The sequence below is a fragment of the Mauremys reevesii genome, linkage group 7 (assembly GCF_016161935.1).
Source record: "Mauremys reevesii isolate NIE-2019 linkage group 7, ASM1616193v1, whole genome shotgun sequence".
Lineage (NCBI taxonomy): Eukaryota > Metazoa > Chordata > Testudines > Geoemydidae > Mauremys > Mauremys reevesii.
In genome coordinates, this window is record NC_052629.1 from 53,009,686 (window position 1) to 53,030,528 (window position 20,843).

The 20,843-nt window shown below is 40.0% G+C and overlaps 1 protein-coding gene across 4 annotated transcripts in view; it reads left to right on the forward strand.

The window, feature by feature from the left end:
- Nucleotides 1-20,843, forward strand: part of OGDHL (oxoglutarate dehydrogenase L) — a 117,221-nt gene that overhangs the window by 28,605 nt on the left and 67,773 nt on the right. For all 4 annotated transcript variants that reach the window (XM_039481683.1, XM_039481682.1, XM_039481685.1 and 1 more), the window contains 3 exons: nt 7,985-8,087; nt 16,508-16,623; nt 18,591-18,745. In XM_039481683.1, coding sequence (XP_039337617.1) covers nt 7,985-8,087; nt 16,508-16,623; nt 18,591-18,745 — 374 coding nt within the window. The remainder of the gene's footprint in view (nt 1-7,984; nt 8,088-16,507; nt 16,624-18,590; nt 18,746-20,843) is intronic.

Here is a 20,843-nt window from a genome sequence, read left to right on the forward strand (position 1 = left end):
ACTGACCCAATAGCATGTCTTGAAAACTAGAGCCCATCAACAATTTTAAGCATCATTTTCGTTCTCAGTGACCCAGAATTAGTAAAGTTTGACTACATTTATTTCAGAAGCATTTTGGCTGTAGAGCAGTGTAATTAAATATAATGGAGAAAGATCTAAAACTTGATTTCTTGGACTTGCTAGTTTTGTGCTTTTTGTAGTAGACTGCTTTGTGGCCCTTCTATTGGGAAATTCAATAAATGTACTGCTTTTTTCTAATACTGGATTCTAGATTCTGTGAAGAAGGACTTCATACAAAATGGGATAGTAATTTATGTTAATCCTTTTCCTCCCCCTCCCCGCAAAAAAACACTAAAATATTTCCAAGTAAATTTCCTGATTTCTCTCATAAGATCAACTATAAGATTCCTTATCTCTCCACAAGGCATAATAAATCTAAAGCACATGCTTCTGATAATCTGTGCTTAAATTTGTGCAAAAACTGTATATGAATATTGATGCAAATTTTCCATCTGTTACTATACATAGATGTTGACAGGGATGATATCTGTATTGATATATTTTTCTTATTTTGCTGCTGCCACACTCTGAAACCAATGTGGGGAGAGGGAGAAAGTCTTGAATCTTTGTTGTGATCACCTCAAACTTCATCCTCCTTTTTCAGAGTCATATATCCTTCAGTTCTTGATTGGGATTATGTTTACGTTTGAAGCCAAATAGGAGCTAGTGTTTATGTTCTGTAATTACACTTAAATCTTATTCATTGTTTGCCTGAAATTTTAGACACAAATAGTGGAAATCTCTCAAGAAGTTAAGTAGATTTTTACCACCTTTGGCTGAAATCTTGCAAGAAACATTATTTCAAGAATTTCAGCCATATATGAACTGAAAAATAAGACTGTTCAACTTTTGGATCCAGTGCAAAATTATTTGACCCTGAGTTTTGAATAGGAGCATTCCTGCCCCAGGCAATTTGAAGGGGCTCATATGAGGTTTTTGTGTTTTGCCCTTCTGTATTAGTTCTCTACGGGTGACAAACAATTCCATTAAAATGATTGATTAAAATGCCTTTCATTGTGATTAATTATAGAACCTTACTTAATATTTACTAAATTACAATGCTATCTTAACCATTAATTTTAATGTAGTTCATGGAAATGCCTCATCACTTTTTCTTTCTTTCCCTATAAATATAAATGGGTCTCTAAAATATGCTTTTGTACAGACTGTTCCTAGCATGACTTCCGGGAAACAATGTAGAGTTAGGGGACTTGCTGTATCTTGGACATTCCCATCAGTTGCTTTTTGCTGCACCTCTTTACCGCTCCCACTCACCATCATCTATGAGGTGTAAGTTAGTCATTTTGCCAAATTGAGGCAGGTAAAACCACTGTACCACTTATGCCTGATGTGTAAATTATATTACCACTCATGTCACTTCACAATTTACCCCAAAGACTACCACTGGAACCTGCGTCTGGTTACCCTGGGTTTAGTTTTTTGTCCTCACTGACACAGCAGATTCTAAACACAGGCTGAACTTTGGTGTGATCTCAAGAAATCAGTTGGGTTCTTTACTTTTAAAAAAAAAGTATAAGCACAATAATACAATAAAATGTACAAACAAACTGCTTCCATATCATCTTCTGTTATATCTTATTAGTTCAAACAAAGGTTTTGAAGCTACGTTGGGTGGATTGTTCGAAGTAGCCTGTCCTAGGGTCTGTAGAATGAAATATTTTCTTATGAAATGGTCTGCAAAACAAAACAGTTGGGGAAACCCTCTGATTTTGAAGGCATAGAGTCAATTAAGCTTAAATTGGTTTATTGGAATTGTTGGAATTTTCCTTAATAGGGTGAGGAGGAAACCAATATTTGACAACATTAAAACACCTTTGAAAAGAATTCCCTTCTGTGCATTCACCCTTGCACTAGTATGTAAAGTATTAACTCATTTCACAACACATTGTAAATTTGTATGCATTATTCTTCACATAGCATTCTCACAATTTTTTTCCTACTTCAATAATTTAGCTTATTTTTAGTATTAACATTAAAAACCAGGAACACTGTCAGACTTGTGATTTACATGCATCCCTAAAAATAATGTGTCTTGAAATTGTTTTGCCAAGAGTGGCAAATATTATTCAAATGATAAATCTAAGTGTAGTGCAGAAGTACTTCTTTTGACATTTACTGTCACTGAATGTAATAATTAAATATTTTTTAGCCAGATGGCTTTTTGTGAGACTTTTACTGTTATACCTCACGTGATTTATGTTATGTTGTCTTGGAATAGTTATCTGTTAGAGATTAATTAACAGAAGATAATTGAAAGTGTCAATATCCATAGAAAATTGTTTCCCTTTGCTTTTTATTACTTCCCTCTTTCCTGAGTTTGTGCAGTTGATCAGGATAAAACCTGGAAATGACAGAAAATAAAAATAATACCCAATGGAAATATATTGAGAGGCTCAATCTTGCAAGCTCTACCTACAGGGAATATTGCTTACTACCATGAGTTCAGATGAGATTACTTGCAGTAATAAGTATTAGGTTTCGGTCAGAAGTGTTTGCTGGATTGGGCCCTGAAGATAAAATCCTGGTCTTAATCAGTGAATTTTGTCACTTACTTTAGTGAGATCAGGATATTAGAATATTACCCTACCATGTGAGAGACTAGCATGACTTTGGAGATGTCATCCTAGCCCAGAGGAGGATGGATATGCTTCCATGGTGAAGGAGGGGAGGGAACGCTGTTGAGCTAGGAAATTGCTGTATCCATCTAACTGATTCAGCAGAAAGCACTGGCATCTCCTTGCTTTCAGGAAGTCAGAATCAAAGGGCAGGGAGAGAGATAGCAGAAACTGAAATTTTCAGTTTGTGTCCAAACACTATCTCATGAAAACTGGGCACAAAAGGGCACATTTTTCTTTTTTGCACCATTTTAGCTGATTACAAGAGGATTTCTCTTAATTTACTTTTAAATGGCTCTAAAAATGTACATTTCCCCCCTATTTTATTAGTGGGAGTCCTAGTCAGTTGTTTTCCTATTTAGAAAGGGTACAATGGACTTTTACCTTCTTGTTCAGTTTTCTACAAAGCCTTTAAAAGTGGCAGTCTTGCTGCACTTCATGCATTCCTTGCTTTGAAAGCCTTCTTTCACCTTTTAACTTAATCTAAAATACTACCAGAATAATAAGCAATTTAGTGTAACATGGCATCCCCGCTGGATCATCAATAGCGGAGATTGAACCTGGGACCTCTGTTCATAAAAGCATGAACCTTTACTGCCTGAGCTAAAAGACTTAGCTCTGTTAGCTCAAAGGCAGTAGCATATTCAAGAACTTCCCATGTGGTCCACTGACTAGAGAGGGACTGCATAAGCATAATTTACATTTAACTTTTAATACATTTATTGACTCCTGCATCACTGTCCTAGTGACAACTTCCCAGCACCGTTACCTCTTGTCCAAAGTCTGGGGGTGGGTTAGTCAGTAGCCAGTTGTTAATGGCTCTCATTTCAGACTGTGTCTGCTGAATTTCCACACCATTCTTTTGGGCTACCTTTTTTTTCCCTGAGAAACTCTATTGCATGCCATTGCCATAATTTTATATGCATAGGGTAGAGTTTAGGAACCTTAATATCCCACTTATTTTGTAGCGAGGGCATGTGTGTGTGTGTGTGTGTGTGTATATATTAAACATTGATATAAATAGTATTAATGTAAATGTTGATGTAGGGGAACTCTGTGCTATTCCATGGAACTAGCCCTGGAGAGTGGGACTTCTCTTGAACGACAAGGAGAAAGTGTAGTCTGTAAACTTGATTCCTGGGTGACAGGTTTAATCAGCTCTACAATATACCGAATTTCTGCTGAACCCATGAGCAAGAATCCCAGGTTTGCTTGCAAATTTCACATGGCAGTTTCCAGACTCTATGACTTGTCATATTTAATTTTAAAAATTAAACACAGCCTTGAAGCTCTCAGCCCTGATTGGTCCAACTGGTCATATAGGGATCAATTTGTCTTCCTTTTAGCTTCATTTATCATGAGCAATAATTAGAATTCTGGAATCAGAACATGTTTTTTCTATTATTTGGCTCTTTCTTGGGAAAGATGCATGAATGGGGACAAAGACTTTAAAAAAATATTTTCTCCCACACTGCTGCAACATTGAACCTGAATTCCCCCTCCCCATTTGTATCTTGTAAACTAAATCAATGTGAAGTAGCAATTGAAAAAAGAAAACGTATATGCTATATCTAGCATTTTATATTGTAATAGACAATGTTACTCTTTTGTGCTTTCAATGAACCATGTGATCATCAAATAGACTTATGAATACTGGGCACTTTGTGTATGCATATATAGCTGCTGCAGAAATGAAATGCTGAATTTTCCTTTCTGGAGTGTGGAGTTACCTCCACACTTCACATTTTTGAAAGTGTGGCTGTATGCTAAAAAGATGTACATAAAATGGCACCATTTTAATTGACAGATTCTGCTTTTTTTTCAGAATTATAGCTGTTAATGCTAGTGCCCCAAATGAGTTACTTTTACTTCTTCTGTTAATGCTGCAGAACAAACACAGCTAAACACTGATGGAGCTGAAGATTCTGTTCCATCTTGAGCATCAACAGAATTGTTTGCTCAGTTCCAATCAAATACACTTGTGTAACCATTGTGAACAATGAGGTTGCACAGGTGTCAAGAGCATAATGTGACCTGTGGAACTTTTAATACTGGTGACAATGCACAACAACTCTGGCTTGATCAATGCTAAATTTACAAGACTGGCAATTGTAGAACGCTGTTTTGTTTCTTTTCTTTGTAAACCAAGCACGTCATATGGAAAATAGACGCAAATACAAAACTCCATGATGGCATTTTAACAGAGTCACTTTGAAGAGTACAACTGCATTTTAAGAAATGTCCACAGTTGCTACCTCTTATACTAAAATTCTAGTTCAGCCCTTGGTATTATAGTTTATTTTCACTGAAGTTTAGGACACTAGTATATTGAATTAAATTGTAGTCAAGTGACTCTTAATTTATCCAGTATCAGAGGGGTAGCCGTGTTAGTCTGGATCTGTAAAAGCAACAAAGAATCCTGTGGCACCTTATAGACTAACAGACTGTTAGTCTATAAGGTGCCACAGGATTCTTTGTTGCTTTTAATTTATCCATTAATTTAAAAAAAAACAAGCTGTGTGTGGAAGTTTTATATTAGTACCTGAAAAGGGAAATGAAAAGAGTGACAAATTACTATTATAAAATATATACATAGTTCCTTAAATTTGCCCAGAGCTTTACAGAATATAGATAAATTGTAATCTCCATCAGAAATTGCTGCTTATGTACAATTCAAAAATTAAACTGAAAGGTAGCAAGATAGAGAGAACATAATTTCTTTTGTCCCCAGTGTTGAGGTCAGTGTTCATAATAGAGATTATTGGGCATATATCCAGTGACAGTACTCCTTATTTTCCGTTCATAGGGCACTACATTGTGAAATTTAATGTTAGTGGGGTATGTGTCTCCAACTAAATATATACCCCAAATAAAAACCACAAAATAGAGGACCAAAAAAAAAGCCACCATAACTAAAGAATCCAGGGGAAAATGGTGGTTAAAGGCATATTTTAAAAATTAATAGTTTGGTCTTACTGAGGGCAATAAAAAGGAGCATAAACTCTGGCAAATCAAGTGTAGAAGTACAATAAGGCAGGCTAAAAAAGAATCAGAAAAGCGACTAGCTAAGAATGCAAAAAACTAACAGCAATTTTTTTTTACATCAGAAGCAGAAAGCTTGGCAGTCAGTGGGTCCACTGGACAATTGAGGTGCTGAAGGAGCACAAAAGGAAGACAAGCCCATTGCAGAGAAGCTAAATGAATTCTTTGCATCGGTCTTCACTGTAGAGGAGCTGGGTGAGATTCTCACACCCAAGCTATTTTTTTTAGGTGACAGATATGAGGAACTGCACTAGATTGAGATATCAGTAGAGGAAGTTTTGGAATAATTTGATAAAATAAACAATAAGTCACCAGGACTAGATGGTATTCACCCAAGAGTTCTGAAGGAACTCAAATATGAAATAGCAGAACTACTAACTGTTGTATGTAACCTATCACTTAAATCAGCCTGAGTAACAGATGACTGGAGAGTAGCTAATATAACACATGTTTTTAAAAACATCTCTAGAGGCGATCCTGGTAATTACAGGCCTAACATCAGTCCTAGGCAGACTGATACTTTTATTCTTTAGTATAGTTTCAACCAGACACATAGGTGAACACGATATGGCGGGGAAGAATCAACATGGCTTTGGTAAATGAAAATTATGCCTCACCAATCTATTAGAATTTTTGAGGGTGTCAGCAAGTGTGTGGACAAAGGTAATCCAGTTGATACAGTGTACTTGGACTTTTAGAAAGCCTTCAAGTCCCTCGCCAAAAGCTCTTAAGCACAGTAAGCAGACCTGAGATAAGAGGAAAGGTCCTCTCATGGATCAGTAACTGGTTAAAAGATAGGAAATAAAGGGTAGGAATAATTGCTCAGTTTTCACAGTGGAGAGACATAAGCAGCAGGGTCCCCAAAGGAATTGTACTGGAACCTGTGCTATTCAACATATTCATAAATGTTCTGGAAAAAGGGGTGAACAGCAAAGTGTCAAAATTTGCAGACAACACAAAATTACTCAAGACAGTTAAGTAAAAAACTGACTGCAAAAAGTTACAAAGGGGATCTCACTAGACTAGGTGACTGTGCAACAAAATAGCAGATGAATTCAATGTTAAGTATAAAATATTGCGCCTTCGAAAAATAATCCAAATTATACATTAAAAAAAAGATGGGATCCAAATTAGCTGTTATCACTCACAAAAGAAACATTGGAGTTATGGTGGATAGTTCCCTGAAAACATCCACTCAGTGTGCAGCAGCAATCAAAAAAGCTAACCGAATGTAAGGAGCCCATTAGGAAAGGGATAGATAATAAGACAGAAAATATCATAATTCTGCTATATAAATCCATGGTATGCCTGCTCCTTGAATACTGTATGCAGTTCTGGTCAGCCCATCAAAAAAAATTATTAAATTGGAAAAGATGCAGAGGAGGGCAACAAAATGCTTAGGGGCATGGATCAGCTTCATACAAGGGGGAAGAAAAAATACTGGGATCGTTCATCTTAGAAAAAAAGATGACTAAGGAGGGATATGTTAGAGATCTGTAAAATCTGAATGGTAAGAAGAAAGTGAATAGGGAAGTGGTGTTTGCCCCTTCACAATAACACAAGAAGTAGGGATCACCTGATGAAAATAATGGGCAGCAGGATCTAAAACAAATATAAGGAAGTACTTCCCACAATGCACAATCAACCTGTGGAACTCATTGCCATGGAATGTTATGAAGGCCAAAAGTATAAGTGGGTTCAAAAAAGAATTAGATAAGTTAATGGAGGATAGATCCATCAATGGTTGTTAGCCAAGATGATCAGGAACACAACCCCATGCACTGGATGTCCCTAAACCTCCAATTGCCAGAAACATCTGGCACTGGCCACTGACAACAGGAAACAGAGCAATAGGAAAAGAGGACAGAATGCACAGCAGGCTGACTCTACAATTCAAATCTGCCCTTCCAAAGGGAAATGCCTGCCTCAACTGTGACAAGAGCTGTGGATCAGGGATTGGTCTAATTAGTCACCTACAGATCCACCTGTGATAACTGGCTATCATTTTATGGGTGATAATCATCCTCAAACTCTGAGGGATTGTTGACTACTACTGGGCTAGATGGACCATTGGTCTGGCCCAGTATGACTGTTCGTATGGTTTTTGTGTGTGTGATTCCATGAGCTATCTGTGTGTTGGGAGCACAAACATTGGCGAGTTTTCCCTTTTTACTGACTTGATTTATAATGATTTTTTTTGTCTTGGTGTCTCTCTTCCCTCTTCCTACCTAATGGCACCCATTTAGATCCGTGGACATCATGTGGCTCAGCTGGATCCCCTAGGAATCTTGGATGCAGACTTGGATTCATTTGTTCCATCTGATTTAATCACTACTATTGATAAACTGGGTGAGAACCTCAAACTACTTTATATAAATCAATATGTTTGGCCAGAGGCATGTCTCGTGGTACAATGTATCCTCTGGAGAGAGTCACTAGGCAAGATAATTACAACAACTGAGTATTTTGTTTTTCTTAGATAGGACAACTATTAATTAGTGAAATGTTCCTCTAACCTTGTGTATTATTTTATGATAAATCACTGTGACTTTGCTTTGATTGCGATACGTTTTATGTGAATCTAACCATTGACCACTCCTTAGGGAAATTTGAAAATAGAACATTCCCTCATTCTTGCGCTACCTATTTGTGGAAGCAGCTGTAGCTCATTGTTCCAAGCTTGGGGAGATCAAGCATGCTTTTAGAACATTAGGGAATAGAGTGCGGATTGGCTGATGAGATGGTAATATATAATGTGAATTTGGCAATTTGAATAGATATATTGCAAGAGGATGGCTAAATCATTCCAGTGAAGCTTCTCCCTTCGCAGCTGGTTGCCACTGCATGGTATTTAGTTGGAACTTTTATGGTGGAGGGGTGTGGGGGACAACAGGATTAAGAACAAGTGCATAGTAAATGAACAATTACACAATGCCCATGGTATCTTCCTACTGTATTAAAAGGATAGGAAACAATCATACACAGTGCATGGTTCTGGTCCACATCTAAAGCGACTAATAGATATAGACATTTCTATAATTGCACATCACTCTGGTTTGAGTGCTATGTGGCCGAGATCTTAATTGTCAACTGAATCAAAGTCAAAATGCATCCTATTTGTTGTCACATAAGGGCTAGTTTCTAATAATTATTATCTTTAGTCTTATGGTCTTATTATTATGACTTAGATATTTCCAAAAAACATATTGGCCTGAAGAGTGATATTATAAACATGCTAAAATCTTAATACAATAGTTCAGTGATTGGTAGTTTTTCCTGTTCCTTAATTAGTTCTGTGGAATAGCAGACTGCATTTTCATGAATGAATCTTTTTGTGAATGAGACAGGCGCTACATATTTTTAAAAACAGTTTTGATACAAGTTCTCTGAATAAATGAAGAGATGCCCAAACTAGTGTCTTACCCTCTCAATATGTATCCCATCTTCTTTTCTTAATTAGAAGAATCTGTCCAAGCTGTATCTTATAAGAAGAAAAATAGAGATTGTAAAATTTTGAACACTGATTGTAAATCTCAGTCTTGCAGTCATCACTTAACAGTGTCTTAGAGCAGTGGTTCTCAAACTTTTTAGCAACCCAAAGACCCCCATTTTGATTTACAATTTTTCACAGACCCCCGCCCCAAAGCCACTGCTCAGCCCCAGGCCATGCCCCTCCTCTTCCCTGCCTCTTTCTGCCCCCTCCCCCCGTGAGCGTGCCCCATCCCTGCTCTTCCCCTTCCCTCCCAGTGCCTCCTGCACGCCACTGAACAGCTGATCAGCGGTGTGCAGGAGGCACTGGGAGGGAGGGGGAGGAGTTGATCAGTGGGGCCGGCGGCCCTGGACATGACTCTCTGACTTGGACTCCAGCTTGAGAAATCCTGTCTTAGAGGAATAATGCAGCGTGTCCTGGTTCTCCAGGAATTGCTTTAGCTTTCTTAGATGGCATTTGTTTCAGAGATGAAGCAACATGATCAATATAGTAGCCAATGTTTTGAAAAGATAAAGAAATGTTAGAATAAAGAGCACCTGCTAAAAAAGATCTACTAACATTGGAGCCTAAAATCTATCTCCTTATTTGTCTTAAAGGTAGATACGTAAGTTGAACTTAATATCTAATCTTTCTTTTTTTGTATGGGAAAATTTGGACAGGAGATCAAATATGGTGCAAAGAGTGGATAAGCAGCATTCTAACAGATCTCTATTTTATTTTACATCTGTAATCCTCTTGGCCCTACTGCCTTTCCCAGATCTGGTGATCAGGATAGATGAGGCTCTCGGCTTCCTTCTACGATATAAAATCGATGTAGCTCTCCAGCCTATAAAGTAAAGAGATATTTACACAGTGCATTGATTCTTTCTCCCTCTCTCTTTGGATCCTTAATTTGAATGAAATGACAATGGACACTTACTGATTTTTGATGTGTTTTTAGTAATTTTATTTTCAAATACTAACATCCTGCAAATAGGGTTGATGAATTAAATCCTTGTGAGTTAAACAAGGTAGAAATAATATGTCAAGCAGCCTGAAGACAGATGAAACTTGAAATTGCATGTTTTAATCCCCCCTGCCACCTACCCTTAGTACTGTGGTGGTTTCTCTACTGTCATGAATACTGTCTGTAGTAAAAGTCCTTACTAGTTTCTTATATTGTCTCAGAAAAACAACCAACAAGCGTAACTCAAGGCCTTGGTGGAGAATATTCAGTGCCTCAACATTGTTCTTTCCCCAAATGGGAGCTGCTGTTTCGGAAAGGGGGACTGTCCCACAAATGGGGACATACTTGTGTGCGTGAGTTGGGAAGTACCTTCGTTTCCTCTAGTTGGGAAAGGGAGCTGATCTTTGTGAGGGGTGTAGGCCAATAGCAGACTTTCCTCTTCTAGCCCATCATCTCTATGGAGGAGAGCAGGGTTTCCTGGTGCTGCTGTCTTCAAGTGTGGGGGGAGAGCTGGCCATCATTGGCCTGCCCACAACACTTCTAAAGGAGAGCCATGCAGTGCACATTCCCATCTCCATGTATCTTCTTTCTTACACTTTATATCTCTCCCCCTCTCCTTTTTAATTTTTAAAGTGACTCATGTAGTTTAGGGAGAGGATAAGAAGCAGATGGCATTAAATTGGTTAGAGTGGTGTGCAGGAGGAATGCTGCTAGCCAGCGATATCCGTTAGCTCTACACTCCAAAGGCCAGTTACATAAAACCCAGTAGTATTCTAGGGCAGTGAGAGCAAACAGATAGTTCAGATTTTTTTTATTAGATCTAAATAATAGTACCCAGTTCTAGCTTTCTTAGTCATGCATGAAACAGTGTCATTAATGATTCATTCTGGGGTAGCCGAACCTTTTGTCACGTGTCCAGTCATTACAGTCAAGCTATGAGCCTAAACTGTCAAAGGATTTCTATTCTCTCTGGTTGATGCATTTTCCCTGACTTTACCTTTGCTTCCCTCTTTGAAGTTTGTGTGTGTGTGTCTGTCTGTGTGTTGCTATTGGGAGATGAAGTTTTTTTCTCTCTTGTAGTCCCTTCTGCTATCAGGAATGGCAGCAACAGGCTTGAGGGCATTTCATAAAGGCCTGCATCTGCCCTGCACAGAGTTTTGCTGTGCACTGACAAGTGCAGCGCTATCATGAAAGCTTTGTGAGGAAGCAGAACTGGATTGAGTTTAAATCCCAGAATGTCATGTAATATGTAAAGCTAACTGAGATGAGTCCCCCAAAACAGAGAGACTCCCAGTTTTCTGGGTGATATGATCATCTTGTGAGGGTGAGAGCCTTTCCTTCCAGCCCCCTTTCAGAACAGGGAAAGAGACAGGTGCTGATCTATTTAAAATGGGTCTGTCTTCAATAATGAAAAATTAAAAAGGAGAGTAGGATGGCAAAAAATCATGTCTGTCTTGCTGAAATCCATCAAGAAACCTGGTGCAATACTGGTGCAATGCATCCATCATGTGGGAGTTAGTGTTGTAGAGAACTCAAGTTCCATTTCCTCCACCAAAGCAATGATTAACACTAGTGGTGTAAGTGACCATCTGGAGAAAGAACTGGACATGACTTTAACCTCAGTGGAAAAAATATTTGCAGTACGTTTTCTTACTTCATTCTTGTGCCACTATATAAATTATAAATAAATCCTACAGTGACAGGTCTGGGTGGAAGTTACATTATGTAGAAAGCCCTTTTTTCTGCTTCATTCAGTCTAACTATCTCTAGCCCTCATGGGTCATGAGATTATTGGACTTGAAACCAATTATTGGTCCAGGGTTGAATATTGTCCATCCTGGGCCTTAGGTGCATGTAATTTATGTGTATAAATTTCGTATGCTGGATCAAGGCAGGAAATAGTTCATGCACTCTTTTTAAAACATGGTAGCTATTTGATTTTGCTTGGATGTTTGGAGTGTTAAAACAAGTCTTAAGGGGATGGATTAATGGGCAGAGTGCAGATGAGGGAGTCAAAGCTACATGTTCAATGCAGGTTATTACATGGCTCTCGCTGCCTCTCATGGCAGGTGTGTCAGTATAATCTCTGGTGTAGCTCCATAATTCCAGTGAGTTTGGCTCATTTTGTTTTTCCTCATTTGATCATCATCTTTAAGGAAATTCAGTTGGTCTGGATCAGTTTTTCAGATTTGCTTGGCCAAAGATTGTGTGTATATGTGCTCTTTAACTTGGACTCATTTATGCCCCTTATGTGCCTTTTATTAGAGAATTTTGGAAGTTGGCTGTATAATCACTTCCTTAAAAAGGGTTAGGCAGAACTCGTGGGGTGACCCAAGCAAGGAGGATGCCAAAATACCTGCAGCCCTGCAAAGGTGTTTTTGTTAAGCTTCTCCAGGGGAGCGTAATTTCTTCTAGAGCAGAAAGAGCTGAAGAAACCCCTTTCTTAGTCCTTGGGGAGGCTCCCTTATCTGAGTCTGCTCTCTTGTACAAGCAAAATAATTATGATATGCTAGGAGCTGAGGAGTAATAATATCTGTTTTATTCAATTAATATAAAATTAACAAAATATAGGTAATTTAAAATTAAAATACTTGCATCACTTTATGCTATGTGCAGTCTGCTACTCCTGATTATGGTACCTGTTAGAAATGCGAGGCACAAAAAGCAGCTGTCGCTGGGGAGGGGCTGTTGTCACAGGGATTTTGGGAAAAGAGGAGGGTTTCAACCTAAAACAGAGGTGGCAGAAATACTTAGTGTCACCTAATAATGCTTGGGATATGGAGCGTTGACCTACCAGGGAGGGGGGTGGTCTATATCTTTTGTGATGTTAATTACAGACTAGATGACTGTAGAGGTGACTTGACTGACCAGTCTCTGGTGGCTTTATGTGAGAGCTCAATACTCGGACAACGTGAAGAAGGTGCATTACATACATTGTCAGTGGCACAGATTAGTGGCTTCACGGGTGTCATGCTAGTAGCTAGCCTTATGCGGGTCAAGGAGCCATTTTGTGATTCCTTCTTGGTAAAGTGACACACATGTTGCCTTGAGGGGAGTGCAGGGTTTTTCCCCCTCTTGGGATGATTTCATTTCTCCTCTTTGTTGTTTACATTTTCTATAAAAGGAAAGCCTCAGGCACTCAGGATCCCAGCTGTATTATCTTCATTGTGAAAAATAGTCTGCACTTTAATTAAAAGTGAGAGGTCTTTATTTCCTCCAATATGAGGCACCATCAGAACCCTGATGAATTTGGCTCCCAGACACATGCATTGCATGTGAGAGATTAGTTTATGTTCTCATTCGCAGCCTACTGGGAAGAGAGATGGCAGGGAAAGCACAAAAGTCCTTCAGGGCAGTGGTTCTGAACCAGGGGTCTGGCATCCCCTGGGGGGCAGTGAGCAGGTGTCAGGGGGTCTGCCAAGCAGGGCCAGCTTAAGACTCTGGGGCCCAGGGCAAACAGCCAAATCCTCATTGCATGGGGATGAAGCCAGAGGTTCTGAGCCCCTCCACCCAGGGCTGAAGCCTGAGCAATGTAGCTTCGCAGGGGCCCCTGTGGCATGCGGCCCTGGGCAATTGCCCTTCTTGCTACCCTCAAACACAGGTCCTAGCTTTTATATGCAGAAAAACAGTTGTGACATAGGTGGGGAGTGGAGTTTTTATAGCGTGTTGGGGGGGGGGCTTCAGAAAGAGAGGTTGAGAACCCCTGCTTCAGGGAATCCAGCGCATACATGAACCTTTAGCATGACTTTGAGTACAAGTTCAATGCAGACCTTTGGCATGGCTTCTCTGAACCTCAGAAATAATGCTACTTGAAATCCTGGGCATCTTGAAAACCTATCAGGAGTGTGACATCACATGAAAAAGAAACTAGATGCTTACACTGTGAAACAGGAAGGGATGGCATGTTTATAAGTGATGGTGGCATGTAAGCGTGTGTCTGGTGGGATGTATGATATGAATATGTTAGCAGAAAAAGGAAGTTGGAGTGTGGATGATGGGATTCCTGGCTCACTGCTAAGTATTCCCCGTAGCTCGTGATAGACCAATAGGGAAACTTACGAAGAGCCTCTAATGACCACGCAAGATACTTGAATATCGTGGCCAGTAATACATATCTCCTGTATGTAGTGTCCCATGCATCAGTTCCCTTTAGGAGTTATATTTACAATACAGCTAGTTGCAAGAACACATTTTGCAAAATACTAATGCCTAAAAATACCTTCAGGTTTAAAGGAATAGGAACCTTTGAGCTTAAGCCTCACTGAAGTGATGCTGTAGTAAATATGCAGTGCTGAGGTAAAAGACACAGCTGTGCTATTTGTGCACACATCACTTCTATTACATGTTCCACTGTTTGCATGACAGCACATGAAAATCCTACTAAGTCGGAGAGTGAGTCAGCAAGGAAACAAATAAAAGTAAAGTTGGTGGCACTGCGTTCTTTGCTTTAGTGTCACAGACTCAGAAATAAATCTCCTAAGTACTAGTAAATTGAACTGATTCAATTCTGTGTGTCTTTATATGCGCCTTTTTCAAATTTAAAGTGAAAAATGAAGTGCTGTTTATCTACAGTTACCATTTTTACTTATTTTAAATGAAAAGATTACATATTGGTAATACCATGCAACAGTGTCAGTTCACTGATATTGTTAAGTAGTACACTGAGTTCCATAGTGGTTTGGCCTTTAAATTGCTTAATTCTCTTTCCCCTTCTAGAATTTGAACATTGATCCCTTTTTTCTTTCCTTGTTAACTCTTAGGTCTCTGGATATTATTCAGGCTGTCAGTCAATGAATGCTAAAGTACTTGCTTACAGTATGTGTTCAATCTGTAATGGGTTAAGATTAAGTTTCCTCGTGCAGAACCTTCACCATGTACTTTGAGCCATGCTGTGATGCTTGTTGGTCTTGTACATCCCTCATTTCTTGGAACTGCAAAAGATAGGTTAAAGATTTGCAGAAACTGATTTCTTGGCCTCGGCAGATTCAGAGATCCCTAAATCAAGGGTGGAGACGATGCATTCTTTTCACAGTACCTGGCCTCCAGAGAAACTGATTTATGTACCATCTGGTTCAAATCTGAAGTTATTTGTAGGACTTCTGTTACTAATAGCAAAGCCAGGGTCAATTTCACCTCCTAACATTAAAATGAGACTCTAAGATTTTTTCCCCCTGTGGGCTTCCAGGTCAAATGTAACATAGATAAGCTGTTTGATGGCAGGTGTAAAATACATTGAAAATCTCAGTGAATATCCCCATCTTGTAAACTAATTGGCATTCTAGTTGGCAGTCTCAAAAACCAAGGACTGAATGTGTGTTTAATGCAATTATAGCTCAGCTTCTGTTGCATCTCTGATTAAATATGTATGTTATTCCTTCAATCTGGATTTTCTTCAGTCTGTATAATTACTTCTGATTTTTGCTGCTGCTGCTATTTTTAGGCAATGGGGACAGTAATTTATTGTATTGCCCAGTGGGTTGTATAAAAGCATTCTATTGGCCAAAAGGCTACTAATTATTTTATTTATGATCTTACTTATAGACTTTCTAATTTTTACACTTTTAGGTTGTAGGAAGAGTTTCAGGGAATACAACTTTATGCACCTATCATTGTTTTCAAAAGATTATAAAGAGAGATGTTAAGAGGAGAGTTGCCAGAAGTACCTGGAATAAACTCAAATATAGTATGTATTTTTTTGTTCCCAAAAATGCATTGGGCACAAAAAAAAGTAGTAGTAAGGGAATTGTCCAGTCCCTCCCTGAAAAAGCTTCCAGTTTAAATTTAGAAATTACACCAGTGAGGATCATAAAGTAAAAATTTGTGAAGGTAGGACAAGGGTTATGGTGTGATGGGTTAACCTATGTATGCATCTTGAATCTGTTGAAAACTCTTTTTTCGTGTATTGCCACATTTCATGGCAGAAGTGAGTTAAGATGAAATTAAAAAAAAAAACCCTAAAGTAACAGGAACTTGGAACATAGTGAAGGTGCCATATTATTCCCCATGTTGAAGGTTTTCTGTCACGTGCAGCCTTCCATTGGAATATTGTACCACTTGCTTGCATAGCAGGTACCAATCAATAGATGAAATTTGCACCTTCATCTAATAAATATCTTGAAAACTCTGCCAATGTGCTTGTTAAATATGGATTTCTCCAAATGTGTGGTGTGCAGTACAATCTGGCAATTGAAAATATTTTCCCTTTTCCCCAAGGGTAAGGTGTGTTACAGCCTGCTTAAACTTTCACTGTGTATTGTCTTGACCAGGACATACTGCCGCTTTATCTTGTGCTTTTTGTCTCCCCTCCCCCTCTCACCAACTGACACTCTGTAGGGCTTTATGGTTTGCACGAATCTGACTTGGACAAGGTTTTTCGATTGCCTATAATCACCTTCATAGGAGGAGATGAGACTGCTCTTTCTTTACGAGAGATCATCAAGCGGCTGGAGGTCAGTATGGCGATTTATTTTGTGTAACTGCTTTCATCCAGATGGAAGCGAGCTGCTGTTGTCAGTTTGTATATTATGAAATTGGTCCATTCCACTTCAGTTGATAAGACACATAAGAGAACTTCACATGGCATTAAAGGTGACCCTAGAGCAGTGAGTCCCAACCTGCAGCCCAATCAGTACAGAGCTGCAGCCCATGTGTCATCTCAAGGCCATACAGATCGTATTGGATGCAGCCCACATAATACATTGTGGGGTACATATGCGGCCCTCAGTGGTGAATAGGTTGAGAACCACTGCCCTAGAGTTTCTATAAATGGTACAAGCCGTCGGGTCATTTTTCAAATGCCCCAAATAATCAGAGTAATGGAGGAGGTGGTGGTGGGCCATGCAGCATAATTCTAACATAGGGCCTATTCCTGCAAAGGGATCATGCTAGCCGATTGCTTTGCAGGATAAGGGCCCTTAAAACATTCCTGTGTGTTTTCTTTGGGTCTTTCGGAGACAAACTCCTTGTAGGCCACTAGCTTCCGTTCCATGCATTTCCCCAGGATGCATTATGAGCTTGATCCTGCAGCCTTGACATCAGTGTGACTCTTTCCTGTGTAATGACTTTGGGATAGGGCCCTAAACTCACCTCAGTATAGATTGGAAACGGCTTGTATGATAGTAGCTTTCCTCCCAACTCTTGCATAGTTATATTTTTTCTCCAATAGCTGATGTAATTATGCCGTATGAATTCAGTGAAACTCGAAATGGTTAACAAAATAATGCAGGAAGAACCCAAAATGAGAAAGGAGAACATTAGAAATGAATCAGTACAGTGCCTGATCTTTCTGGATGCTCCTATGAAGTACTGAATGCTCTCACCACTGGCTCTTCAGTACTTTGCAGGATCGGACTCATAGCACATACAGGGGCACTGTAGGGGATCCATGGGCATTTTCTACATTGCAGCCTTAGCATGTATCTTTTCAGTTTGCTTTGTGCCTGACTGTCTTATCTCCCTGCTATTTATGTGGCAATTTTAAAAGTGCCAGGCTTTTTTATCTATTTGTAAATCACATACTCATAAAACAAAACATGCTATAAAGTAAAAAAAAATCTTTTAATTGCAGAAGTTTGGATTGGCTTTGTCAACATTATCACAATCAGACTCTCTTGTATATTTGGATTTGGTGCTTTTTTTCCTGTAAAAATCTCTGTATTTGGTGCTCCTATTAACTTCTTTTATGTATAATATATCTGTCCAGTGAACATTTCCTCTAAAATAAATAATGAAAAACATAAATATACACAATGATGAACTAAGGAGTTACTTCCAAAATATGTTGATTTTTTTCCATTATTAAAGACAAAATTAGATTACTTCCCTTACCCTGTCAGTGTAGTTGGAAATCTGAAACTGATTCCTAGCCTTTTAAGAATTGACAGCTATCAGACAATTTGCATGGGGCTTCATAAATATCTTTCACTGTCTTTATTACTTGATTTCAGGTGATTGATTTTTTTTTTAAAACCCTTTCGATACATTTTGATAACCAATTTGAATTTTTTCCTGGAGCATCCAAAGCAATGACTATGATCTGTCTATAAGTTTTTTTGTTGTCAGTTAGATGAACTTCATTAATTAGTTTAGAGCATATATATTGACCTACTTTTAATGGTTATTACCAGGTGAGAAAAATCTTCCAGATTCCAAGTGACTGAAATATTAGTTTCTGTGGTGAAAGTTTGTGGGGCTTGGGAACAGGCAAATTCAGGATTTAGTAAAAGAACCAAATTGCTTACAGCCCCTAGAAAGAATTAGTACAAAAAGGAAGGAAATCACAGTTTAATACAGGGAGGTGGTGGGAATGATAATGTAAATAAACTATTTGCTTTAATTTTAAAATACCTGTCCTACTTCTCCCAGTCCATGAACTCCCAAAATTGTAAGTTTCTGGACTTCATGTTTCACCTCCTAGAATACATATTGTCAGCACGTTGGACTGGAATTCATGTTCATCAATGACGTGGAGCAATGCCAGTGGATCCGGCAGAAGTTTGAAACTCCTGGTGTCATGAAGTTTACAAATGAGGAAAAACGGACATTGTTAGCTAGGCTGGTGCGCTCCATGAGGTATGTTGGGGTTTGTCCGGCAACATTTTGTTTTCTATTTCTTTTGAGGGGAGGAAGGGATAGATCACATTCTTGGGTATTTCCATGGCTTTTGTGACACAGTTAGCAGCAGATTCACTGGTTTGTGTTGGAGGTTTGGGCAAATGTTTTAATAAACCACTCCATATAAGTAGTTTAGAGTTCTTTTCAGACAAACTATGAAAAGTGGCTTTGAATGCGGTTGCTGAGGTTTCCCAGCCAGTCTTACCTTCTAAAGTACCTGATTGTCCACGATACTCTGTGTACTTTTCCCCACTCGGGTGCCCCAAAACTGAAAAGCCATTGTAACTGGCCCTCTCAGAATTTCCCTGGTGTGAGGAGAATGCCCAGGTGGTGCGTAGAGTAGACGTTTTCAACCTGTATCGGACATAGGTGGCGTGGCCAGGTTATCCCTGCAACCAACTGATGCTCTACTGCCAGAATGGCCCCTTGGGGTCAGGACAGCCAGACATAACTTAGCGCAGTGTTTTTCAAACTATGGGTCGCAACCCAGTACTGGATCGCGTATGTAAGGCACTGGGTCACCTTGCTCTGGTCAGCACTACTGACTGGGACCTTAAAAGTACTGTTGGCAGTGCTGCCCAGCTAAGGCAGGCTAGTGCCTACCTTTTCCAACACCGTGCTGAGCCCCGGAAGCAGCTAGCAGTGGGTCCGGCTTCTAGGCAGGGGGGCCATGGGGCTCCATGTGCTGCCTCTGCCCTGAGCACCAGCTAATGGGAGCTGGGGAGGCGGTGCCTGTGGGCGAGAGTCGCACAGAGCCACTTGTGCACCTCTGCCTAGGAGACAGACCTGCTGCTGGCCGCTTCTGGGATGCAGCGCAGTCCATGGTGCCAGGACAGGTGGGAAGCCTGCCTCTGCACCCCAGCTGCACTGCTGACCGGGAGCAACCAAAGGTAAGTCCGTGCCCCAACCCTGCGCCCCAATCCCCTGCCCCAGCCCTGAGCCCCCCTCAAACCTGAACACTTTCCTGCACCCCAAACCTCCCAGCCCCACCCGAGAGCCTGAACTCCAGCCCAGAGCCCTGAGCCCCCCCAAACCCAGAGCCTGCACCCCCAGCCCAGAGCCCTGACCTCATCCTGCACCCCAAACCCCTCATCCCTGGCCCCATCCCAGAGCCTGCGCCCAGAGCCGTGACCCCCTCCTGCACCCCAACCCCCTGGCCCAGCCCAGAGCCCCTCCTATACCCCAAATCCCTCATCCTCAGCTCCGTTGCGTCATGGGCATCTACAGTTTTCTTCAACTGGGTCCCCAGAAAAAAAGTTTGAAAACTAGCTTAGCGCACTTCCCAGGTATCAGAAAGCTGTACCAGGAGAGAACAGGATTTGGAAGCATAAAGGTAACTTAAAGGCATGTCTGTTTAGCCTTTTCTGAGCTATGCCAAATTCAGCTCTACCATGGCACTCTGTCTGAACCCACAGCCTTTTTTTTCATCTCTTGTCTGTTTAGTGATCTGAATTTTAAACCAGTTGAAGGAGGCATCTAGTTCTCAGTACACCGAAATCCACATCTCAACAATCACTCCCCCCATTGGCACCCATATTGACTGTTTCTGTTGCGAGGTCATAGAGTATGAAGGCCTCCCTACCTTCTTGCATGGGGAGCAAGGCTTGCTGCCTGTTCTCTACATAGTTAACCACAGGACAGGACTTCATTTCTCAGTGCTGGCCATCTGGCATCTTTGACAAACACTGCAGTCAGCACAAGATAGTGACACTGATTTAGAGAGTGATTAATGGGAATATGTTTCTTTACTAGATTCTTTCCCCCCCCCCGCAAAAAAAAAGAGAGGGAGAGGCAGTAGAAAACTGTTACAAATGAAGTTCCAACAGAAGGTACTGAAGTTTTTGTCACTGTCTGTGGAGTTTGGCAATATTTTCAGTTGGGGAGACAGCAGTGCATCATTCTTGTCCAATTTTAAATGTTAATGAAACAGAAAGGAATTTTAGTCAGACACTTAATAGCCAGGTGAACATGGCATTTGAGTGACGGGTTGTTAAACAACTTGTCTGTATGACGTTTCCTCATTTATCTTCCTGATGCAGAAATTTACATTACCTCT